At 50.2% G+C, this 25,961-nt stretch overlaps 2 protein-coding genes across 10 annotated transcripts in view; one reads left to right on the top strand and one right to left on the bottom strand.

The window, feature by feature from the left end:
* SAMD11 (sterile alpha motif domain containing 11) overlaps positions 1 to 6,737 on the top strand; it is a 226,148-nt gene extending 219,411 nt beyond the window's left edge. For 8 of the 9 annotated variants that reach the window (XM_084821696.1, XM_084821693.1, XM_084821691.1 and 5 more), the window contains 2 exons: positions 2,026 to 2,136; positions 5,229 to 6,721. In XM_084821696.1, coding sequence (XP_084677822.1) covers positions 2,026 to 2,136; positions 5,229 to 5,477 — 360 coding nt within the window. In that variant the 3' untranslated portion in view covers positions 5,478 to 6,721. Of the gene's footprint in view, positions 1 to 2,025; positions 2,137 to 5,228 lie in introns of all 9 variants that reach the window. The other variant, XM_084821698.1, reaches the window with a different exon arrangement.
* The window catches only part of NOC2L (NOC2 like nucleolar associated transcriptional repressor), an 85,662-nt gene continuing 66,290 nt past the window's right edge, over positions 6,590 to 25,961 (bottom strand). The window contains exons 18-19 of the mRNA XM_084821699.1: positions 13,157 to 13,300; positions 6,590 to 8,941 (exon numbers count right to left, since the gene is read on the bottom strand). Coding sequence (XP_084677825.1) covers positions 8,826 to 8,941; positions 13,157 to 13,300 — 260 coding nt within the window. The 3' untranslated portion in view covers positions 6,590 to 8,825. The remainder of the gene's footprint in view (positions 8,942 to 13,156; positions 13,301 to 25,961) is intronic.

Here is a 25,961-nt window from a genome sequence, read left to right as displayed (position 1 = left end):
GTAGCTGCAGAGCTGTCTGCCTGCTTTCTCTCCTCCAAAAACCACAGCTGCTGGGGAGGTCTGGCAGAAAGCTGACCTCCACTCCTGCCAGCAAAAAAACACACAAAACGTTGCCAGAGTTTTTGAATTAGGAATTGGGGGCAGGGGGAGAAAGTCTCTCCCAGTTCAAACCCTGTATTGAAAACAGAGACAGCCCCCCACTTGGTGCCCTGAGCCCCAGGGACCGTCCATCTGTGTCTCCATGGCCTGTTGCACTGCACACCACTTGGAGGCCTGGAGGAGAGCGAGTGCAGGAGCATTTTGACTCGGAGCCAGGCTAGCCTGGGAGGAAGGAAAGAAACCTGGCCCGTTAAGGTCTGCTGGGTTAGGGGGACGGGCGTCCTTGTGAGCGGCCCTGCTGGGAGAATCCAGTTATAAAAAGAAGATTCAGTCAGGGCAGGAGACAGGGAGAAAGTTGTTGGCGGTGTTTTTCCCCCCTTTTCTTTTTAAAGAAATGCTTGCAACAGCAGTTCTGGCTGTGCCTGCTCTGAACTGCCAACTGAGGGCTCACACGTGTGGGGGGAGGAGGGATGAAGAGATAGAATTAAGAGCATCCATTCAGACTGCTCATGTTTTTTAATGCTCCTGTACTTGCAAGTAGAAAACCACCACAGCAGGAAGGGTCCTGGGATAGCACCTCCCTCCGCAATCTGCTGGTTCTCTATTTGCAGGTAGTATTATTTTTTAACATGGGGGTGCATTCAAAAGTGCAGTCTTCACATCTGCAGTCTAAAGTGGTGCAGTCCAAATTCCCACCATATCCTGCTGCCTGTGTAGACCCAGGCTTATTACTTTTGCAAACACTAATGATGTAGGCACCCATCTACACACACACACACACACACACACACACACACACACACAGGCCTGGTTCACATGTAATGACAACCCAGAGTATGGGTTGAGTATGGGTTGTTGAATCATGGGTTGTTACATGTGAACCCTACACTGTTCATGGTTAACCCATAGTTAAACCATAGTACAGGGTTTGCATGTAATGAGAACCCAGGATTCAACGACAGTCCATAGGCTGGGTTATCATTGCATACGAACCAGGCCATTCAACACAGGGGGGTTGCTCCAGATTTACATTGGCTCAAGTGCACCGATGGAAGCCTACTTCCCTGCCCTCTCCATTCCATGGCAGCCCCCTGAAAATTCTATACAGAGTCAGAAACTGCTTCTAAATGGGGTTATCTTTGGTGTGGCAGGGAGGGGAGATCCCCAAATTTCAGGCAGGGGGACCTTCTACAAGCAGATCCCTTCTTGTGGAGGGCAGATCCTGGAACCAACCCAACTTTCTGTTAACTAATCTGGACTAGGACGTAATTCTTGTACTAACACAGGTTAGCTTCTGATTTACCACCCTGATTGTGAGTGCCGTCACACAGTTGAATGCTGTCCAGAGACAGCTGATTCATGTTCAGGGGTCTCAAGCGTGCAAGATGTGGTGTAGTGATAAATGTTGAGGTGTAGTCCCTCATGACAGTCCTCATAGCCACACACCCAAGAAGAGTCCCAAAATTCAGGCAGATCCATATCAACAAGCCAGTTCTAGCAGGTTTCATCACCAGGAGCAGGTTTTTTCTAAAGAGAACAGGCCTTAATTGCCTGTTCAAGACCATGTCACCCCCAAATAAATTGCTGCTGGGAGAATACATTCCTTCCCCCAGCTACTATGAAGTTTGCAGCTAAGCTCACAGGGAATTCTGTGGGGGTGGCAGGTGGCGTCTGTGTTCCTGCTAATAAAAGACGTGCCGGTGCTTTGTCCCTATGAGCCCCGGCTCCACTACACCACTGCTTGAGAGGCAGTCCAAAGGCAACCTCTCCCCGCCCGTGCCCTATGTTAACAGCCCGTGCGTCTGGACAGCAGTTTCCGCCCTTCCACTCTGAAAAAACACGGGGCGGGATTGGGCACAGAATCCCCACTTCCGGGAAAATTCCTGGCCACCTCTACACACACCGCTTTTGCTTGCCCCTCTGCAGGTCTTCCGGGAACAGGCCATTGATGGTGAGACGTTGCCACTCTTGACAGAAGAGCACTTACTGAATAACATGGGGCTCAAATTGGGGCCGGCGTTGAAGATAAGGTCACAGGTAAGAGCGCTTTGAAGAAACAAACCAGAGTTCCAAACCCGAGGCTTCCTGCTGGTGGTCACCTCAGTAAAGACAAGCCTGAGGTTGTGTCCTGCTCAGACAGCAGGTCAGTTCGCTCTGCACCATCTGCAGGCGTGGTTCAGCCACCTGCAGAGAAAAGCCGAATAAGAGGGTGTGAGAAACGCCACACCACTCTTGCTCAGCCGTTGCGGTCTTAGAGCTGGAGACCTCTCTTGCCAACTGTCGGGTTGCCTGCCCTGATTTTTATTTTGTAAGGTTTTTTTCCTTACTTGTTCTTTGGGAGGTTGGCTTGCTGCAAAGTGAAGAGCTGCTCTCCAGCACCATCTTGACTTGGGTTCAAGAGAGTGCATTTGTGTTTTGGAGCGAGGACCCCACTTCCTCCTTGGACTTTGGTTTTGGGGCTAGCGACTTTTCTTTCTGTCTCACCAGTTTCCCTTCGGGGAAACCAGTATTTTCTGACTGGCTGTGCCCACCCCTTTGTGTATTATTGGCACTAGGGAGCATCTTGGTGGACCTCCTTTTCTCCCCAAATCCCTACCAGACCAACACGGTGGGAGTGAGGTCTTTAGGGCACCCCCCCCACAGCCTCATTCCCTCCCTCCCCTAGAACACAGGCCTTGTTTTTCCTAGCACGTTTCATTTGTGCCATCAACAATTTAACGGGAGCCCCCTGCCCTGTCCCCAGCTGCTGTCTCTGCGCCTGCCCCAAGGATGGGGGGGTGGGGGCTTGCATTAATCACCTTCTCTCCTGTGCCAAGAGGCCTCGGCTTGCTCTCGCACCCCCACAGCTGGTTTCTGTTAAGGCTTCAATAAAAACGAGCTCATATTTAACCCCAAACAACCGGGGTATTACTCGGTTAGCAAACCTTGGGAAAGGGGTGACGGTTTTTCTTACAGAATCTTTTTTAACGCTACTGCCACAGTTTCTCTCTTCCACCCCTCAGCCTGCTCACCCCACCCAATCCAAGTGTGGATCAAAGCAGGGTCGGTGCTCCTGCATTTCTTGCTCCTTTCCCTCACCCCCCTTCCCCCCCTTGAATCAGTTTTATTTCCCGCAGAATTGATCCACAGGGAACAATTGCCCAGAGAACCTTTTTATTAGACCCCTCATAAACAGTAAGGGCTGCAGGGAAAGTAATAAAGTTGCCCGTATTGTTTTAACATAATATAACAAATGTATATGGCTGGTGGGTGAGGGAGGCGCAAGGCGAGGGAAGCCAGAATATGCCTCTGCAAAGCGTATTTATTGCACTGTGGGCTGCCTCCATGTGATGGTGTCACTTGGGACCAGCACCATATATGGAGTCTGAGATGAATGGTGTGTGTGCGCGCGCGCACGTGCATGCATGCTACTACCTAAAGCAGGGTCCAGAAATCCAGCCTTCGGGGGTCCCCACACAGCCACACCCCCTCTCCCCAAGCATCAGTCGTTTGGGCGGCTTCCCGGCTTTTGTGCTGTTCCCCTACCCCATTTGAAAAGGTAGAAATGCCTTTTGGGCCCCACCCACCCTTGAAATGTGGCCCTCGCAAGCTTCTCCAGAATGGAATTCGGCCCTCAGGCTGAAAGAGGTTCTGCACCCTCGAGCTAAACCTCCATCAAGATTTGAAGGGGCACGGGAGAAAGGGGGACAGGCTGCCCAGAAACAGGGGTGATGGGCACAAGCGATGCTCTCTGTACTGTAACTTTCATGTGTAACACCTTTGTTTCCTCCCTTCCAAGTGAGTGGCTGCATATGGAACATTGTATATGGCTTTTCCCTCTAGGAATGGCTGACAGTTGTTCACTTAGAAGGGAGAAAATAAAAGCACAGACAACATTGGGATGAGATGCTAAACTTGCCAGGGTGGTGTAGTGGCAAGAGTGTTGGACTAGGAGCTGGGAGATCCGGGTTCTAGTCCCCACTCGGCCATGGAAGCTCACTGGGGGACTTTGGGCCAGTCATAGACTCTCAGCCCAACCCACCTCACAGGGTTGTTGTTGTGAGGATAAAATGGAGAGGAGGAGGATAATGTAAGCCGCCTTGGGTTCCTTGCAAGGGAAAAAAGGCGGGGTATAAATGCAATAAATAAATAAATAAATTGCCCCACCTTGCATCCAGATTTCAGACTTCCCTGCCCCCTCCCGTCCCACAGTACAGTAGCCCCCTGCAGCCCCCTGAAAATGCTGAATGGGGTGAATGGGGATCCTGCTGAATGGGGTACGATGTGGCGGCAAGGGGGAACCCAAAAACCAGGCAGAGGGACTTCCCACAAGCAGATCTCTCCTTCTTGCAGAAGGCAGATCCTGGATCCAACGCAATGTGATCTCTGTGCCTGAAGTAAGGAACAGCTTGCCCCCCAAACTGCAGCCTGTGTCTGCATACACCTTCCCTAGCTTCTGTGGCTTTGGTCAATGTGTGGCAGACCCCTGGAATTCTGGGAACTGGCTTTTAGAAAGAGAGAAACCTTGCTTGCATAGTATAAAACCACACCCCCATTACAGAGAGAGAGAGAGAGAGTGTGTATGCATGTTCTGCAATTCTGTACCTGCATGCGGTTCGGGTTGAGGCACAATTTAGCAGCATGAGAATCTCGGCTCTTTCCATTTTATTTTTTGTTAAGATCAAGCTTCTAGCCCTGAAGGATGGGATGATAGCCGTGAAACAGGGCAACCCCCCAAAAAAGCTGTACAGGAAACTTGAGAGAGAAGCCATTTTCAAAAGTGAATGAATTATGCAAATATATGCACAACTTTCTAATCTGCATGGTTCCTATACAGGTTACCCTGATGCAGAATTTCCACTTTGCTTAGCACAGCCGTGCAAAAGGCCCAGCTGGGGTCATTAGCCACCACCCTGACGGGCACAAACCATTGGTCGGAAGCAGACTTGTGGGAAGCCCTCTTTCCTTGCCCTCCTGGAGGCAAACCCTCCAGCAGAAGGGCGGGTCATTACTACTCACTTTCTGTAGAGGAATTATTGAGAAATGGGCTCTGTTTGTGACAAGCTCAGAGGTTGCCTCTTGGGCCTGTGCTGCGGAATTTTCCTTACACACCAGGTAATTCCACCTTCGCTTGCCCTTTCCATCTGCAGGTAGCCAAGAGAGTCGGCCGCGTCCTGTATATGGCCAGCTTCCCCATGGCCTTCCCCCTGCAGCCACCAGGCCTGCGACCCACAGACCGCGACTTGCCTCCTGCTGAACTCCGCCCGTCCTCCACAGGTAGTGTGGCCTCCTCTCCTTACAACAGCACTCTCATCCCTGCCAGCCGCATCTCTCCAAAGCAGGAAAACGGAAACCTCTTGTTGGCTGGTCTGAATGATGCTGCAAAGCCTCCGTCTTAACTGGTGCCCCAGCCCAGCCAGGACCCTCATCCTTGGTCCGCAGGCTTCCGGAACTGAAACCTTCAGTCTGAAGAACTGAGACCCTCTGAAGGGTCTAGGTGGCAATTCGCAAGTAATGCATTCAACTTTTCGGATTTTACACTGATGATCATGATTGTGGGAGGAGTGGGGGTGAGAACCAATCCAAAGATTTCTTGGAAGCAATTCGAAAGGGACACACGATTTTTGGAGAACAGGAACTTTTGCTTTCCCTCTTTGCCTTTATGGAACTGCAACTCTGGAGATCAGCCGAGGGGAGAACCTCAAACCCTCTGTCACCTTGCCCACCAAACCTGCGAGGAAACTCTTCTCCCCCCACTCTCTTGAAAGGTGTCCCTCACTGGAACCTGTACACAGTTCCTCTTTCAGGGTGTCTATGCATCGCTAACAACTTTTGAAACAATACCAAAGACAGTTGAACTGACCCAACACCCATGTTTCGGTCCATGTTTACTTCGTTTGGATGGTACGGCACAGCTTGCTCCGTGGGGTAGTTTTTTGCGCTCTTGTTTTTTTAAATTGCATTTTCAGGGGTTTGATGCTTCAGCATTGCAGATTGACTGTGAGAGATTCCCTCCTCGCTAGGCCCTGCACAGACTTGTTTTGTGGAAGAAAATAATTATAATAATAATAATATAGAGTTGGGGAAGAAGGGGAGACAAGGAGAGTAGAGCAAGCTGGGGGGAGGGAAGAGAGGCTGCGTCTCCCCCCTCCTTGAACTGCGTGTGTACAGAAGATGTGTGTTCCATTTTTATTTTGTTTTGTGTGTGGGGAGTATGTGCGTGTGTGTGTGGATATTTTGGCGGGTCAGGGAGGGGAGCTTCATTGCAGAAGATATGGAGTTGCACATTTTACCTGGCTGCCATGACCAGGTAATAGGTACTGGAGCAAAGCCCAACAGGGCAAGGAGCTCCCGCCAGCTGTTGCCCCCCCTCACGATTTGTACAGTGGTGGAAAACAATCATGCGAGTGATGCTTGTCGGTCTTTCTCTATTTGCTCTTTCTGTTTAAAACACCTGCACGTTCTACTTTCCGTTTTTCGTTTGCATTTTCAAAAAGAAAAAAACAAATCAAATGATGATAGCTGAGCGGTACCTTTGCTTCTTTATTATATATTGTAAATGGTCATTATCCATCACCTCAAGGCCAAGGCTTCCCGGCAAATCAATTTAAATAATAATAAAAAAAGAAATCACTTAATTTATAAAATGGTTGCTCTTCAGGCCGACTGTGTACTTAACATCTACCTCTTTCCCCTGAGCCATGCAAAATTAGAAAAACGCTGCACCACTCGCAGAGGGATGGTTTCTTGACGGGGTGGCAGCGTGAATATAGCTACCTGCCACTGGTCCCATTCACACATACTGGAAAAGCAAAAAACCTGGTATAAGCCTCTTTGTAGATATAGGCAACCTGTTGGCTCCGCCCTTTGCCCAAACAGGAAAATGAACCAGGCAGCCACCGTGAAGCAGCCACAGCTCCACATTGCACACTAACTGGCAACTGTGGTTAACTGCTTCCAAACAAGCCACGATCAGAAGCCAGCTTTAAAGCGGAGCTTGAACTTGGCTTACGGATCCTGGCCTGTCTGGAAGCACTTAACCATAGGCCTAGTTCACACACATGGTGGGAAGCTACAACTTATGTGCTGGATCCTGGCTTGTTTTGCAGCTTGCACAAAGGAGGAACTGTGTGAGGGTGCACGCTGCTGGTAAATGTAGCCTGGCTCAGTAAACCAAGATTGCAAGCTTAACAGGACAGCCAGGGTCTTGTCTCAGCAGACAAATGTATGAGCAAGACTGGTACACAGTAACGCTCTGGAGGCCATTTCCTGAAAATACAACTGAACTTAATAATTAGCAAATGGACAGTGGGCAGGTATCCCCCCATCCAGATGCTGGAGATGGAGATCAACCCACACTCTTCGCAGTCCTAAGCATGTCACAATTGGAGTGGACTCTAAACTCCATCAAAAGCTGGCTTGTAGTGCCAGACTCGGGGCGCGCGCTCTGCCAACCAAAGCAAAACATTTCCGTAAAGTGGTGCTGGTACACCGGGGGGGGGGGGGGGAGGTCAGGGCAGACAGGATTATCAGTTAGGTTTGCAAACCACTAAAGGTGTAGATCAGCTCCATCATGTGGAGTCTCTCCTGCCACAGTAATTTGGGTTGTCTATGGCGTAAACCGTTAAGAGGCCGCACATGGGCCCACCACAACACAGAAGCGTTCAGCCTCCCATGCAGGGCTTGTAATTCGGTTAAGGCGCTGCATGCTGAAGGCTACTGTCGACAAGTCGCTTACCCCATGGCTCCAAAAGCCATAACGTACAACTGCCCTATGCAGGTAGCTGTCCCACCCTGTGCTGGCAGTACCTGCCCATGTATCAATGCCCCATTTGTCTCCTACCTTTGCAAAGCACAGAAGTGGAGGTCTCACACACTGCTGCAAAAGCCACCTCAAGGTGTGGGGTTGAGCACAAGCCCCAAAGCTAAGGGGGGGGTTGCTCCTGGCAAACAAGGCAGATGGTCACTCGGTCACAGGCAGGCACTTTCTACGGGCAGGGGAATAAAAGGTTGGCAGGACAATAAGGAAGCAAGTATTCTGGCCAAACTCCTCAGAAACAAAAGGTGGCAGAGACCAAAAGCAGGGGCAGGGGGGAAAAGAGATTTCTAAACACACACAGAGACAAGCACAGACCTATTAACTCTTTTCTTTGGCAACGTCTTCTCTACAAAACATGACTGCTTGTACTTCTGCTCTGCACCCAGGAGGAATGTTTACGGGACAAAGGTGCTCGCAAGAAACCAAGCGGGCAAGGCCACGCGAGCAGCACTGCAGCGAGCCAGGGGTGGCCAGGCGATCGGCTGTCGTTGATCTCTTGCTCTTCTGCACTGGGAGGGGCTGGGTGTGAGGGGAGGACAGTGGATAAGCTGATTTGTGGCCCACCATGTGGTGGCGGGAGGTTGGGCAGCCGGCTTTTTTTTTTTTTTTCCCAAAAAGACCAGGCACTCGGAGACGACAGCAGCGCCAACGTTATTTAAAGTGGCAGGTTTTAACGAGGCCCTTTTATTGCTTCAACTGAGCCCGCTTTACTGCCCCCGGCATAACGACAAATTTTACGGCGCTTCTCCCCAATGCATAAAACTCCGCTGGAGAAGATTTTCACATTCCAAGTGGTGCCTGGGGCAGCCTCAATGAAGCAGCCTGCCCCCCCTCCCCGCCCCGCGGTTTGAAGGGCCAAGCTGAGCTAACCCTCACCCAGCTCCTACCCACACAAACAGCCCATCCCAACTGTTTGCAAGCACTGCCATCAGTCGCTGTCAGAGAAGTCCAGTTCTTCCACCGCATCCTCTGGTCCCTGTGCCAGCTGCTGCAGCTCTGCCCGAGACAGTTGTTTTCTGACACCCTTGGCCGCTTCGCCTCCCCCTGCGGAAGGAAGAGAGGAGAGAGGTGTAAATCCTGCCTTATCAGGAAGAGGGGGGAGAGAAAGAAGAGGCAGGCAGAAGCGGCTCATTGCTAATTAATCACAAGCACTAATTAATTTATCGGCACCGCTGCATCTCCCAGATAGCAGGCAGGGAGGGTGGACGGAAACCTCTGCTCTTGTAATGCAGTTCAGAGGTGATGAACATGACAACATTTGGAGTATTACTGGGGGTGGGGGAGAAAGCGTGTGCTACCAACCCCACTGCTCTTTTCCGAGCTCAAAACATTGGGGAGGGTCCGTGGCTCAGTGGGAGAGATGTTTTGCATGCCAACAGTAAGGGGGGGGGGATTTGTTCAGTTGACATTTTAATACAAGCTTACCTAATTTTGCACTTTCAAACCACTATGTGAACTGAAACCCAGTTATCCTTCAAGATTCACGCTTCTCCCGAGTTTTGCAATGGAGTTCTCCAATCAAAAATGTGTACAATGTGTATATTACGGAAAATGATATTCAAAAAATGCATTGTATTATGAAAATTGCTCACATAATATTAGGGAACAACAATTCATAGCATATCTTCGGAGAAATGTGCTCAACAATGATTATGAGGAAAAAAAAAATCTCAAAGTCCAGAATGAACCAAATTTAAGACTGGAGCAATGTTTGAGACAAACTGAAGACTGGGAAAATGAGAAACCCAGAGAAACCAAAATTGACAGATTTGTCCATCTCTAGCGAAGTACCAAGTTCAATCCCTGCCCTCTCCAGATATGATTAAGAAAAAATCCTGCCTGAAACTCTGGAGAGCTGCTGCCAGTCATTGTTGACAATACTAGGCTAGACAGACCAATGGTCTGGGTCATATCTTAGAGGGAAAGCCTCTAAAATTATCCATAGGAATGAAAGAAACTGCTTTATACTACATCTGGGGTCCCCAACCTTTTTGAACCTGTTTGAGAATTTGAGAAACTGCTGTGGGCACCACCACAAAATGGCTCCCACAGAGGATGTGAGTAGTCACATAACGGCTGCCATGGGGGCCTGGCTAGTCAAGAGACAAGTAATTCACTTGAGAAACTGAGTTCAGGCAGAGGAAAGGTCTGAACTTGAGAGCCAATCCATACATTTGACCCCACAGAAGGACATTTATGTATGCTTACATGGAACTCAATGGGAATTACTTCTTTGTAGAAGACTACATAGGCTTGCTCTGGTCCTCCTAGCCACACACTCACCTTTCGCCAGCCCCCAAACAAGGGAGAATGCCCCTAGCCCCAGAAGGAAAGAAAAAGTTTTCCCTACTTTGACCACAGGCTCAGCCACTCCATTCCCCACCTGGCACTCACACCCCTCCTCGGTCTTCAGAGCCCCCACCTGGGAAGGTGCTCTGTGTGTTTGCATGCTAAACCCCCCCAACCCCCCCCCCCCCACCGTATCAGCTCAATAGTGATATGACGATCCTGGCAAGCCACATCCCTGCAGGGGTCCAGGCAGGAGCTTTTTCCAGCCTCACCTGGAGCTACCAGGATTGAACCTGCGACTTCTTGCATGGAAAGCAGGCGTTCTACGACGGAGCTAGATGGTAGCCCACACGGAAAATGCTACGGTTCCTGCTCTAATATGCCTATTATTGCTGCGCCGGAGGGCTTTTTCTCCCCGCGCCCCCAAATGTCACTGCATAACTCCAGGGGCCAACTGGAAAGCAAGCTTTAAAAAAAGAAAAAGAAAACCAACCGCCACCTTGAAAGGAGTGCTTGGCGCGAGCACACAGCCGAGGCATTGGGAAAGCTCTTTCCCCTCTTTTTGCCTTGCCAAGGCCTGGCGGCCCCAGAGAGGAACAGCTCCAAGAGCTGGTGAGGAAACGCCGCCAAGCGTTCGCAGCCGTTGTCAGCTGCCGTCTCCGCTGTTCATCTATTCTGGGCGACGGCACCAGGGTTCGTGCGCCAACCCGGTGCCATCTGCCACAGTGAATCAGTCAGAGTGGGCTGGGCACGTCTCTCTCTGTCTCTCATTTTCACAAGCTAGGGAGAAATCGTGTTAAGAAAAGAGTTCCAGAGGCCCCCCACTCCCAAATGGGGTTTATTCCCTTAATTCTCAGCTTTCACAGAGAGGGAACAGCAGCAAAACCCTGGATAATGGGAACGGACTGCATGAACCAAGGACTGGTAACAATGCAACGAACTCTGGGCAGAGGTTTGGGTTTTCTGCATGGACAATCAGCCAAGATAAAATCACTGCCACCCCCACTGCCACCTTTGATCCTGGCTTCATGTCCCAGCTGAGCCTCCACTGTCCCAGCACCTCAGGGACGACACAGCTGGCATCTTCACTGCTTATTTATTCCAGGCCAAGGCGGTGGGAGCCAGCGCCCCTCAAAGCAAGCAGGTGGCTCTCCCATCCACCCTCCTTCCTTGAGCGCCAGCCTCTCAGAGAACTGCCAGCAAGACAACGCAGGAGTCGTGGAGGAGGAGAGGGGTGGGGGTGGCAGGCAGGAATGTACGTATCCTTGAAAAGATGCAAGCTCGATTTATTAACAATATAATAAAGCAGGCAATCACTGCCACTGGTGAGAGCTAAATGTTTCGGGGCTTTTTCTGGCTTTTTGACACCACAGTGCTTGCAACAAGTTGCACGCTCTTGAGAAAAGCTGGTAGTCAAAAGGGTTAAAGGAGCTTGGGGGAAAATTGCCCCTGAATACAGATGTGAAAGCAGTGTAAAGGCTCAGACCTCCCCTTATACACACACGCACGCAAACAAACATGCAATAAAGGACACGCCCCTGCAGAGCGGCTTTTTCATGGTGGCGTTGGTACAGATGTTAAGAACATCAGAAGCTGCCTTCTTCCAGGTCAGTCTACGTGTCCATCTGACCCAGTATTGTCAGCAGCTCTCCGGAGTCTCAGAGTGTCTTTAACACTTGATCCTTTCAAAAACAACAACTGTGGATGTCAGGGATCGAACCTGGAACCTTCTGCATGAAACGCAGGTGATCTACCCCCAAACTACCGCCCCTCGACTGTTGGCGATTGTCATAGCCATTGTAATGTCGACGCTGTAATGTCAACAGTTATGCGACAGCAACTCCCTTTCTCATAATACTAGAACCCAATGAGGTCTTCCCATGAAAGTGATTGGCGGGAGATTCAGGACAGACAGGAAACAAGGAAGCTGCCTTGTGCCAACTCAGAACATCAGTCCATCTAGCCCACTATTACTGACACTGACTGGCAGCAATGGCTCTCCAGGGGTTCAGGCAGATGTTTTCTTGTCCTACCTGGAGATGCCGGGGATCCAACCTGGGAACTTCAGCGTGCAAAGCGGGGGCTCTGCCACTGAGCCACAGCCTCTCCCCAAAAGGAAGGACTTCTTCACGCAGTGCACAGTTAAAACTCTGGGAATCGCTGCCACAAGATGAAGTGGCAGCCACCAATGTGGATGGCTTTAGAAACAGATCAGACAAGCTCATGGAGGAGAGGGCTATCAACGGCTACTAATCCTGACGGTTACGTGCTACCTCCAGGATCAGATGCAGTATGCCGATATACACCAGTTGCTGGGGAACATGGGCAGGAGGATGCTGTTGCATTCGTGTCCTGCTTGTGGGCTTCCCACAGGCAGCTGGTTGGCCACTGTGTGAACAGAACGTGGGACTAGGCAGGCCTTTGGTCTGATCCAGCAGGGCTCTTCTTAATGTTGATGATCGTTGCAATATCCTACATGCAGTGGGCCTAGGTTTGAGATCATGTGCACCACTGTATACAGCTGGATGATTCGCTGAGTTTCTGCCACCTCCAAAATGGGAGTGGATCTCTCCGCAGCCCTGCTCATGTGACACAACCACATTTCACTTTGATCAGTGATCCCATGCCAGAGGTCAGCTGCACAAAGACAAATGTTGATGTAGCACTTTGCCAACATGTAGCCAGCGTGGTGTAGTGGTTAGTGTTGGACTGGGACCCAGGAGACCTGGGTTCTAGTCCCCGCTCGGCCATGAAGTTCCCTGTGTGACTTTGGGCCAGTCCCTGATTCTCAGCCTAAGCTACCTCACAGGATTGTTGTGAGGATAAAACAGAGAGGAGGAGGAGGGCCATGTATGCTGCCTCTGGGCTCCTTACAAGAGGAAAAATGCAAGATATAAACGTCTAATAAATAGAAATAAATAAATGCACAAAACTGTTCTCTCCAAGCCACAACAGTTGCCTCACCCTTACCATCTGAATCACTGGTGTTCTCTTCCTCTTCATCATCCTCCACTTCGTACTCCCCTTCTTCCTCGTCATCGTCGTCATCGTCGTCATCCTCATTGCTACCAACTGAAGCACTAGCTAGGCTGCCCTTCTTGGACTTTGCTTTCTCTACATCAAGGAAAACAAAACAAACACTGAATTAGAATGACGGGCCTCGCGCACAGACAAGGGTCTCCAAGCCATTAAGGTTCTTCTGCAACACAAAGACATCCAACATACAGTATGCCCAAGACACCAAAGAAAGGGACAGCTGTACAAGTTGGTATACTTCCCAGTGTGTTGCGAAGAACTCTTTATCGGGGGGAGGGGGTGAGAAACCTGTATTCTTTAATATAAACAGCTTGCAATAAAATTTTGTACTGTGTCATACCAAGGCAGACTTAAAGACATAAAGTCTCAAAGGAGCACACTAGCAGAGTACAAGCCCCAGATGCAGTGGGAGGTGGGGTGTAGCATGAGTCACAGAATCACAGAAACGTAGAATAGTAGGGCTGGAAGGGGCCTACAAGGCCATCGAGTCCAACCCCCTGCTCAATGCAGGAATCCAAGCCAGAGCATCCCCGACAGGTGGCTGTCCAGCCTCGTCTTGAAGGCCTCCAGGGTGGGACGGCCCACTAGTCCTCCCCTTCCCATCTTCTGTATTGTAAACAAGTGTCAGACTGGAAAAGCAGGGGAGCCAGCAATGGCAGGTAGGAACACGTATATGCTTGGCAGACTGAAAGCTGGATTTGCTAGTAATAATAAAGAGTTGGATCCAGATTTACACTGGATCAACTACACTGATGGAAGTGGGCTTTCCCACCCCACTCCTCCTTGCCTCGGCAACCCCTGAAGCCCCCCGAAAAATGCTACAGAGAGTCAAGAGTCCCTTCTGAATGGGGTGATCTGTGGGGAAGGGTGGGAACCCACCAAAACTGGGTGGAGGAACCTTTGACAAGCAGAGCTTTTCCCCTTGTGGAGGGCAGATCTGGGATCCAACCCATAACAACTAGGGTGCACTGACAGCACTTTTTAATAAGCACCTTGCCATCATTACAAATGCAAATTAATATCCCAATAGGGCAGGCAGAAAGAGGCGTGGGGGGGGGGGGAGACGGAGTGGCTTGCCTGAGGCCATCCAGTGCTAACATACAGCTAGGTTGACATCTGAACTGTGTGTGTGTGTGTGTGGGGGGGTGTCTTCCTGGCTCATGCTCCTAAACATGACGGCGCAGCAGCCGTGGCACGCACAGGTTAGTTAGCCATTTTTACTCATTTGCTCTTTATTTGTTTACTACATTCCTATGTGGATGGCACGCTCCCTCTCCAACCGGCCCACACGACGTGGCTACGTGGCCCTTGTGGGAAGGCAGATGTTTTGCAGCTGCAGCCCTCACGACAGCCAGCTGGGCTACGTGCAGCTGATTACTCCTCGCAGAAGGCCAGCGCGGCGGCACCTCTCTGCATTTGTATCGACTTCAAGACAGGAGAGGCAGGAAACACAGCCAAGAACATGAACACACACACACACACCCAGACACGTTCTTCCCTGCATCTGGCTCATTAGCCAGCCCTTCTGTTCTTTCCTGCTTCACCACGGAGCTCTGCCTTTTTATTTGTAATGGTTTTCAATGTTGTGAACCACCCAAGACAGCTTCGGCTATGGGCCAGTATAGAAACGTAATAAATAAAAATGATGCAGTTCCGAAGACTGGGGAAGCTAAAGGTGTGTCACGATACCACAGGAACACAGAATGTGGCAGATGGTGCTGTTCCCTGAGAATCTCTGCTTTAAAAATACATTTTTTAAAAAGTTTCTGGACCTTCTGACAGCAAAGTGATGCCTGAAGAAATTTTAGGAGCCACAAGGGCAGCTGAGGGTTTCCAGTGGTTGAAGGTGAGCTCCTTGGCCCCATCCCAAGATTAGATGTAGGCAGAATAAATTATACAAAGTCACCCAACTTGTACAATTTATACATTATCGATTTCGGCTTCTGTTAGCATGGAATTTGGATCAATTGGGTGCAGCTATTTAATTTATTAATTTTTAAGTGCAGAGTGCACACAGAGGCCGGGAATTCTTGCGCTGTAATGGCAGAGGCCACGACAGATAAGCATTTTCTAAATTTTCCTTTCAAAATTAGACCTTGAGAGACAATTCCGCCATGTAATTATGACAGTTTTAAGCTCCCCGCCATGCAGCTATCACACTCACAAGCAGGGATGTTGGAGGGGTGTGGGTGTGTGAGAGAGAGATCAACAGAGAACAGAATTTTGAATTCTTGCAAATTAAAGACTTCGCATTTAACTCTCTTCTCCCAAGTTCACTTTGGCTCCGGCTTTGACGCTGTCTCTTCCTGGCTGCTCGTCCCCCACCCGCCAGCCATCCCTGCCTCGCCTTCTCCCCGCTCCCCAGGGCTGGCCAGACGCAAGACTGATGACAGCGCTGCCTCCCACAGCTGATAATGTTGACAAGCGCCTGAGCCGGCCTATCTCCGCACGCACAGGAGACGGGGGAACAAAAAGAACGGCTCGGCCCCCATTCATCATATGCGGCTGGCGGGAGAGGGATTATCAGCTCCAGCCGCTGCCTTGCGACAGACACCCTCTCCAACGGGGCGCCCCAGCAGAGCTCAGCTGCGGCCGGCAATTGCAAAGCCAACCCCTCGATTAATTCCGATTACCTTTGTGGCCACCAAGCGGTGTGCGGCATGGTGCAGAGATGGGTGCTTGTAGGGGAGCTTCTGTCCAAACTCTTGTGTCTCCCTCTCTCTGCGTTGGTGTGTGTCTCCGTGTGTGTCTCTCCCTCCCTCCCCAAGTCTGTGTGCGTCTCTCTCTGTGGGCATCTCTCTCTCTCCATGTGTGCGTGTCTCGCTTTCTGCATGTGTGAGTTTGTCCATATGTGTTTCTGTCCCTGTGTCTCTCTCTGCATATGTGTGTCTCTCTCTGCATGTGTGCCTGTGTGTGTGTGTGTGTGAGTGTGTGTGTCTGTCTCTCTTTGTATCGGTGTGTCTCTGTGTGAAAATATTTAAACCACCTTTCTAGAAAAACACCCCAGCACAGCAGCCACGTGGATTTGCAATGCTCATTTTTTCTTGAATCCTTACATTATGTTATCATGACTCTGACGGCATTAAACGACTCTGCTCATGTTCACTCGGTGTCCCTTGCACATGGAACTCCTTCCCAGAATATCTGCAGAATACTTCCTCTCTCTCTCCAAACCCCTCCCCTCCTCTTCCACGAAGTCTTAGTTCTCACTCCCCTCCACTGAACAAGCAAAGAGTCCTGCTGGATCAGTCCAAAAGGTCCATCTCACCCAGCATCTCATCTGCCACAGCACCCACTGAGACGTCTCTGGGAAGCTCATGAGAGGAACACAAGGGCATTGGCCCTCCCTGGTTCATCCCTAGCAACTGGTTTTTCAAAGCAGACTGCATCGGAACACAGAAGATCTATTTAGCCCATCAGGGATATCACCCTTCATTGCTTTCTCTTCCCTCCCTCCTTCAAAATTCAGATAGTAAGCGCAGATGGAATAGAGACCTGCATGAGTGTTTGTCTCTCTCCCTCTGTTCTCTGTGTGTCTCTCTGGCTCTTGTGTGCATTTGCTTATCTCATCTCTGTCCGGCTTAGGAGAAAAGGTTGCGAGAGGGACAGTTTGCTCACGGCCACCCAGACAGCATCTCGGCAGTGAAGGAATTTGACCCTTGTCCTGCAGAAGTCAACACCCATCTCCTACATCACTCATGGAAGAGGATGACGACAGATCGGGAGCGTTTGCTTTCCTTGGGGGGCAGGGGGAGAATTACCACCCACCGTGGTATTATACACTTCCCACTCCTTTTTCCATTGGCCCAGAGACTCACCGCCCCCCCGGGCCCCCAGCAGACGAAAGTGCAGCACGCCCTCGCACTCCAAGGCAAGGGCATCCTGTTCATACTGGCCACATCCCACCATGCTTTCCCCCACCGGAATCCCTGCTGGCTGCAGCCGGAGGTATTAGCCTGACTTTTAATACAATTTGGTCGGGAAGCAAGTGCTCTAGAGGCTGCATTAATCACTTTAACGACGAAGCTATTACTGGAGGTGCAGCGGGAGGGGAGAGGCGAGGATGGGAAATTCTCCACCCCTCTCCCCACCCTCCCTTTAACTCTCCCCCCGGTCTATTTGCAGCCGCTGTAGGGAACGGGTTATTTCATGCAACACACAGGCTGTGGATGCTGATGGTGAGGGAAACGAGATCTTGGATTTTTCATCCCCACTGATATAAAAATTGCAGCGTGATTTGTACTCACCCATAGGGATGTTGGAGAAACCCATGGGGGGGGGGTAGTTCGATGAGTTTTCCTAGGCTAGGACCCCTGGACTTCGTTTTGGTTCCCACTGTGGCACCCAACTTGATCTGCAGCGAGTCAGGCCAATTTGCGGATTTTCAGGGAATTCTACACAAATTGTGGGGAAGGGGGGAGTTTGCAGAAATTATGGCTGAATTTGCTCAAATGACAGCAAAATTTGCAAATTATGGCTGAATTTACATACTTTATGCAAATTTGGCCATCCTTAGCGCAAATTGCCCAGAAATTTGCACAAATTGCAAAAGCCCCCTGTCAAAAATGTGCAAAAAAGTCCCTGGAGTTTGGGGAATAGCCCGCAGCTCTGTCCACAGATGCAAAGCAATGTGCTGCAGACCTCCGTCAAGCAAAACAAGAACCAGATCTCCCACCAACTGACATCCCCACCCACCCACACCTCAAGCAATGGCTTTAGCATTAAATGCAGTGTGCCCTCACCACCACTCGGATGCACTCCACCTACTTCCCAAATTGGCCAGAATAACTCAGTTTGGCATTGCCTGTTGAGTTCCATCCTTCTAATCTTCCTTGAGCAATACGTAATTCAACTCTGGAACTCACTGCAATAAGATGCAGCTGGTAATTTAAGGTGGCTTTTAAAAGAAGGCTTAGATAAATTCATGTAGTCTACCAATGGCTATTGGGGACAGTATACCTCTTAGGACCAGATAGTGGGGTGGGTGGGGAGAACAACAGGGGGGGGGGGAGTGTCTGTTGCCTCCCTGCCTTGCTTGTGAGCTTCTCAATAGCATCTGGCTGGTCACAATTGGAAACAGGAGGCTGGCTAAACAGGCATTTGGCCCAATCCAGCAAGGTACTACTTAGGGTCATCTCTCCTTCGCGTGACTTGGGATTTCATTTTCCCTCATCTGAAAAGGGGGGATAATAAACCAGACCCAACTTCGAGAGAGAGAAATGTGCTTTCATGGTGATGCTCTCTGCCCAAAAATAACAAGGCAGTGACCCCACTCTCCCATCCATAAGCAGTGGGAAACACCTGGAAAGAACACACTCTAGAACAGGGGTGGCAAACCTTAGGCCTGGGGGCCAAATCCGACCCTCCAGAGGTTCCAGTTTGGCCCCCTGGAGGTCCCCAGAAGGCCACGCCCCCTTCCCATGCCCCACCCCCTTTCTCCTGGCCACAGACCATTTAGTAGCTTCCCAGCTTTTCCAGCGTTCTAAAAGGTTGAAATGCTTCTCCTAAGTCTTAGTGGCTGGCAGTAAGCGCATTAAGCTACAATACGCTGGTATTTTTTGAAATGTTTGGCCCCGCCCCTTTTGCTTTCAGCCCCGCCCACCACTGGAATGCGGCCCCTGAGAGCTTCTCCAAAATGGAACTCAGCCCTCGGGCTGAAAGACGTTCTGCACCCCTGCTCTAAAGGAAGGCTTCAGCCCATGAGCTTCTAGGACAAGTCAGTGTGGCGCAGCGGCTAGACTGATGGAGACCCAAGTTCAATTCCCCACTCAGCCATAAAACTCACAGGGCAAAATCAAATCAGCCCATCTGAGAGAGCTGATGATGACAGGGGGAGGGGGAGGGGGAGCACGTAAATTCCACACAACCCTCAGGAAAGAATGGGACGCTAACGGCACAATCCTATGCAGGTCCCCTCAGAAGTAAGTCCCACCAAGTTCAATGGGACTTACTCTCTGGTGTATAGGATCGTAGCCTAAAACAGACTAAATTGTTGCCTTTATCTTTAATTTTAGCTTTGTTGATTGGTTTAGGCAGGACTTCTGAAAACCTTTGATTATATTGTTTTAACCAGGTAGTAAGCTGCCTTGCATTCTTTGTTAAGAAGGTGGGATGGAGGAGGAGACGGAGAAGAAGAGGAGGAGGCGGCGGCAGCGGCTGGGATTTTCCCATTCACATCAGCTGCCCCTTAATGCTCCCAGTGAAGAAGAAGTGGAAGAAGAACTAAATAATAATAGCAAAAAGAAGAAGAAACATTTTATTGGCAAGACTACGGCTGCTTTTTACACTCGCACAGTATGCACATTCACACATCTAAACCCTATTGAATTATATCTTTCATTTAGTCAAAACGTACAACGCAAGAGATAGAAACGCACATTATGAGCAAGGGAGAGAGAGACAGAGGCAAAACTCCCCTGAGGGAAAATTTGAGATAATCACCTACAGTTATTACATAATCTATTCTCCCTTCTTCCTCCCCCCCCTCCTCCTCCCCCCGCTTTCCTACCCACTGACATTTGGGGCGACCGGCTAATTATCCAATAAAAGGAACACATCCCAATCTCCCCCTCCCCACAAGAACACTGCTCATTACAGGTCGGGTTTGCTAATAGCACATGCGTACCCATGCGCCGGGAAATTCATTCCCGTAACGGACGGGGAAAGCAGCCGCCAGCCCATGCTTTGGCCATCCCACCCCACCCGCTCCCATATTAAATTGGCATAATATGATTACGCGCCGGATAAATGAAGGAACCCGCTAAAGTTCATTAGAGGTGTGCCGTCTCCTAATGCGGACAGATCACTCATTACGGGCCCAGCCAGGAGAGACGCCGCAGCCGGCGGAGCAGCTCTTCGCCAGCTTTAATTGCCTCATGACAAGGCAATCCACCACCTCTCCCCGAGCCATTAATAACCGCCCGCAGCAGCCGCCTTCGCTCCCGGAGCTCCGTCAGCCGGTAAATGAGAGGAATGCGTCCGTTGCCGCCTCTCCCCACTGTGACCGCAGACAGGCCATTGATCAAATCTGGCAGGCGAGGGAGGCCATCTTGCACGACCCTGCATGCTCGGAAATTCGACGAGCCTTTGGCCCAAGGCGTCCAAGCCCCTCGACCTTTTTCCTTCTTTCACTCCACACAACCACGGCTTCTCACACCTTCCATCTTGACTGACCATCACTCATCCATTTCATTGCTATGGTAGACAGGTAGGTAGACAGGTAGGGGGGAGGGAGGAGAGGGAGATAGAAAGACAGAGGAGAGGGAGATAGATGATGAATGGATGGATGGATGGATGGATGGACAGATAGGTAGATAGGACACAGACAGACAGACATAGAGGAGAGGGACACAGATCGACAGAGATAGAGGGGAGGGACAGACAGACGGAGATAGAGGAAAGGGAGACAGACAGACAGACAGACAGACAGACGAAGAGAGAGACACAGACAGACAGCGATAGAGGAGAGATAGATGATGGATGGATGGAAAGATGGAAAGATGGGACACAGACAGAGATAGAGGAGAGGGAGAGGAGAGAGAGAGAGAGAGAGGAGGGACACAGACAGACAGAGATAGAGGAGAGGGAGACAGACAGAGATAGAGGAGAGGGAGACCGACAGACAGAGAAGAGAGGGACATAGACAGACAGAGATAGAGGAGAGGGAGATAGACAGAGATAGAGGAGAGGGAGAGGAGAGAGAGAGAGAGGAGGGACACAGACAGACAGACAGAGATAGAGGAGAGGGAGACAGACAGACAGAGAAGAGAGGGACATAGATAGACAGAGATAGAGGAGAGGGAGATAGACAGAGATAGAGGAGAGGGAGACAGACAGACAGAGAAGAGAGGGACATAGATAGGCAGAGATAGAGGAGAGGGAGATAGACAGAGATAGAGAAGAGGGAGGCAGGCAGGCAGGGAGGGAGGCAGGCAGGCAGGCAGGGAGGCAGGCAGGCAGGCGAGGGATCAATAGGAGAGGTAGATGGGGGGAGAGAGAGACAGATAGGTAGAGAAGGGGGTCTGGATTTCGTGAAACCAAGATCAAATTCCCCCCAGCTTTCCTACCGATTCTCAACCAATCACTCTGTAGGAGGCTTACACTATGAACATAACATGGTTTAATCACCACAGCTACTTCCCAAAAAAGAAACCCAAGAATGGTTGGTGTCTAAGGGCAGTGGTGCAGAACCTCAAGCCCAGGGCCTTCTGGGGCTTCAATGCAGCCCTCCAGAGTTCCCCACGAGCCACGCCCCCTTCCCCTGGCCCCATCCCCTTGCCTCCAGCTACCAAAGGTGTGGTTAATCTTAGCCAAAGTTTATGAAGCTGGCTTGTTTCAACAAAACAAAGTTAAGCTTAACCACAGCGTAGAGCATGAGTGCTGAACGTCAAGCCCATGGGACAATTCCAGCCCACTGGGTTTCCCCAAATGGTCACGCCCTCTTTCCCTGGGCCTGCCCCCATTCCCCTAACTACCGATTGTTTGGTGGTTTCCTGGCTTTTGTGCAGTTTTCCCCCACATTCTGAAAGGCTGAAATGCCTCTCCTAAGGCTTAGTGTCTGGCAGTAAGAGCTTTAAGCTAAAATATGAAGGTGTTCTGGCCCAGCTTCCTTTGCCTTGGCCCCGCCCACAAATATGGTCCTCGAAAGGTTCTCCAAAATGAAATTCAGCACTCAGGCTAAAAGAGCTTCAACACCCTGCTTTACGAGGTCTAGGATTTCCTTCCCTTACCCACAAACACCACACTCTTGTCTTTTTCTAACTACCACTGCCATGGATTCGTACTCGTAGTCAACGGTTGACAGGAGTCAGGCTCTGATGGGCCTCCCTGAGGAATGAGCCCTGCAACCGAGGGGCCGCAGCGGAGAAGGCCCCGCTCTGTGTGAGCCGTGGTAAAGCAGAAGCTCTTCTAGGAAGTGGGAGGTGCATCTCAGAATCATCACTATGTTCTTCAACCAACCTGCTGCCCTCCAGATATTTTAGACCACAACTTTGGCAGCTGGTTGGCCACTCGGTGAACAGAATGCTGGACTAGACAGACCTTTGCTCTGATCCAGAATGGCTCTTCTTATGTTCTTAACTCCCATAATCCCCGATCATTGGTCATGCTCGTTGGAGCTCATGGGAGTTGCGGTCAAAAACATCAGGCGGGCTCCAGGTCCTTAGACTAATAATTAAAAAACCACTGCCTCAATGTTAAGATTGAGCAGGAATAAAAATTCTTCCCAACTTCAGAGCAACAGCGGGCAAGCGTGTGGCCACTGAGACACTTTTAAGCAGCCTCTGGAGGTTTTCATGAAAACTGTCGTTTTCACTTTTAAAAACAAAACCAAGCACCTAGCCCTCACGTTTGCAAAAAGCCTGGAAAATGCAATAGCAAAAATATACGGATCATGAACAAACATGAAATGAAACACTGCTACAGCATGTTTTAAGGACACAACCAAGCGAAACTTAAGGACACAAGCAGGCAGCTCACAAGTTTCCCGGCGTCTCTCTATACAATTCACTGCCTATTTTAAAGCACTCAGGATTTCTCCAAGAGAATTTAAGGCTAGTTTATGCCAGCAAAATGTCTGAGCGAGAAAAACCATAGAACAGAAATACACCTTCTCTGAGGGGCCTTATTAAGAATGTAAGAAGAGTTGTGTTGGATCAGACCAGAGGCCTGCCTGCTGTAGCATGTGGTTCCCACGGTGGCCAATCAGATGTCCCAATAGGAAGAGGTCCTTCCTTTTGTCTGTCCTGAATCTCCCACCACTCAGCTTCATGGGAAGACCCCATCGGGTTCTCGTATCATGAGAGATGGAGAAAAAGTTTGCCCTGCCCATGTTCTCTACCCCACGCATAATTTCCCACACTTCTTTCGTGTTTCTCAGTATTCGCCTTTCTCCTGAGCTAAAGAGCCTCAAACATTATCATCTTTCCTCGTAGTCGTTCTAGTCCCATTGGCCATTTTAGCTGGTCTTTTCTACTTACGACTGCGGCACAGCCTGGGGGACGACAGCAGGGATCCGACCCTCTCCGCTGTAAACCTTGATTAAACCAGAGGTAGCCAGTGCCAGAGTTCCACATTTCCAACACTTCACGATCAGGAGGCAAGGCTGCTCTCCCGACAAACTTATTCCACCGAGACTACAGTCGCTATAAAACGCTAATGAGTGCTTAACTACTGCAATATTTAATTAAAAAAAAGGAGAGGGGCTCTGAGCTGCTGCTAATTAACAGAAAATTGGTAATTTCCTAGCTATTAACGGCTTATTTTCCACTCATCTGAACACAGGCAAGAAACCAAAGCTATACCACAAATAGGAAACATGTTCCGTCAACAAGAGATCTCTGTCTTGTGCTGTGTGGGGCTTTCTGGTGTATTGATGGAAACAAAGAGCACATGGCCGCCACCCTTCGCCTTCCTTGCCTGCCAAGCCCTCTCAAGTTCTCAAGTCCCCGGGGCCCTCCTTTTCCAAGTCACTGCGGTTGCTGGGGAGGAATATCCTCAGCTAAGCAGATATTCCACTTCCCTGGCAGACTGATGAACGTGCAGACCACCCTTCCTCCATTTTGGGTCTCTGTGTAAAAGCATCGCCCTAATACGATCGCGTGCTGCTCAAGCGTCGCCCTAATACGATCGCGCACTGCTCAAGCGTCGCCCTAATACCATCGCGCGCTGCTCAAGCGTCGCCCTAATACGATCGCGCACTGCTCAAGCGTCGCCCTAATACGACTGCGCACTGCTCAAGCCAGGGTGCCATTTCCCAAGCTTCTGACAGCTGATAGTGTAAGAAGCCATTTTATGCCAGGCCAGACTTTTTGTCCATCTAGCACAAATCTGGCCTGCCTGGGGCGCAATTCCACCCAACGGGGTTTCCCATCCCCTGGCCCGACCCCCTTTCCCCCAGCTGCTGATAGTTGAATGGTTTCCCAGGTTTTGCATGTGGTTTTTTTGGCGCTCCGAAAGGCTGAAATGCCTCTCCTAAGGCTTAGTTACTGGCAGGAACAGCTTTGAAGCTAAAATATGCTGGTGTTTTTGGCCATCCCCTTTAGCCTTCAGCCCCACCCAGCAGTGGAATGAGGTCCCCAAGAACTTCTCCAAAACTGAATTCTGCCCTCTGGCTGAAAGAGGATCAACACCCCTTCCCTAGGCAGTCCACAGAGATTATAAAGAGGTCAAAGGGCTACAGCTCAGTGGTGAAGCAACTGCTTTGCATGCAGAAGGTCCATAATCAGTGGCACAAAACCCTGCCTTGCATGTAGAACGTGCCCGGTTGGGAACACAGGACGCTGTTTCATACTGAGCCAGACCCTTGGTCCATCTAGCCCGGTGCTGTCAACACTGACAGGCAGCAGCGGCTCTCTTAGGGTTTTAGGCAGGAGTTTTTTCCCTGGAGATGTTGTTGTTCAGTCGTGCCCGACTCTTCGTGACCCCATGGACCATAGCACGCCAGGCCTTCCTGTCCTGCGCTCTCTCCCGGAGCGTGCTCAAGTTCATATTCATTGCATCGGTGATGCTATCTAGCCATCTCATCCTCTGCCGTCCCCTTCTCCTTTTGCCTTCAGTCTTTCCCAGCATCAGGGTCTTTTCCAGGGAGTTTTCTCTTCGCATTAGGTGGCCAAAATACTGGAGCTTCAGCTTCAGTCTCTGTCCTTCCAATGAGCACTCAGGGTTGATTTCCTTTAGGATGGACTGATCTGACCTCCTTGCAGTCCAGGGGACTCGCAAGAGTCTTCTCCAGCACCACAGTTCGAAAGCATCGATTCTTCGGCGCTCAGCCTTCCCTGGAGATGCCAGGGATCAAACCCGGGACCTGCTGCATGCCAAGTATGTGCTCTCCCACTGAGCCACGGCCCCTGGACATGCCAGGTTCAATTCCTGGCATCTCCAGCTCAAAGGATCAGGTGATTGGTCATATCCTTCACTGCCAGAGACCCTAGAGATCCCGCTGCCAGCCAGAGTGGAGAATATGGAACAATGGTCTAACTTCCTATGCTCCTCCGCTTCCTAGCTGCCTATGAAAGAGGAAGAGTGAAGGGACCACAAAACGGAATGGCTCTACCTGCCAACATCCCCCAACCCCCCCAAAATCAGCTACTAGGGGAGATTGCGAGGAGAGTGGGGAGTTTTTAGCACCAGAGGAACTGAACGAGTGAGCTTAACCACGTGCTACACAGAAAGACTTACAAAACTACACACACGGACCAGGATTGTTAGCAAACCTAATATATGGCAGGGGAAGACGGTCTTTTTGATCACAAATTCTTATGAGATGAAAATGTCTTTTTTAGTACAGTCAAAAGAGAGACCTCCATGTATCCTGCGAAACTCACACATTCTGCTTGGAATCCTGAACATCTCCGGCACTTCCTTTTTTCTTTTAATTAAAGAAGTCAAGCTTCTGGTCCTCATGAACATTCAAACAAATTTAAAGTCAGCAGAGTTCCAAGGGGACTAACAACCACAGGAGGCACAATCATATCCAAACATGCCTTTTTTGAACTCCTGACTCCCCATTTCCCAGGTTAACACAGCACACAAACCCTTGGATGTTTTTCTCCCTCTGCTCCTACCACTGACTGAGGGAGGTTTCTCTCTCTCTCTCTCTCTCTCTCTCTCACACACACACACACACAGAGAGAGAGAGAGAGAGAGACCGACCATTTACAGCTGTGACAGCGCCTACTATTCCACCCGGGGAGGCTCGCCAGCTCCAAAACATGTCATTTCATTTCACCACATACAGACA

This window comes from Heloderma suspectum, chromosome 15 (assembly GCF_057233095.1).
Source record: "Heloderma suspectum isolate Gila_16-S chromosome 15, 16-S_ref, whole genome shotgun sequence".
Taxonomy (NCBI): domain Eukaryota; kingdom Metazoa; phylum Chordata; class Lepidosauria; order Squamata; family Helodermatidae; genus Heloderma; species Heloderma suspectum.
Note: the sequence above shows the minus strand (reverse complement) of the source record. Positions and strands in the feature narration are given on the sequence as shown.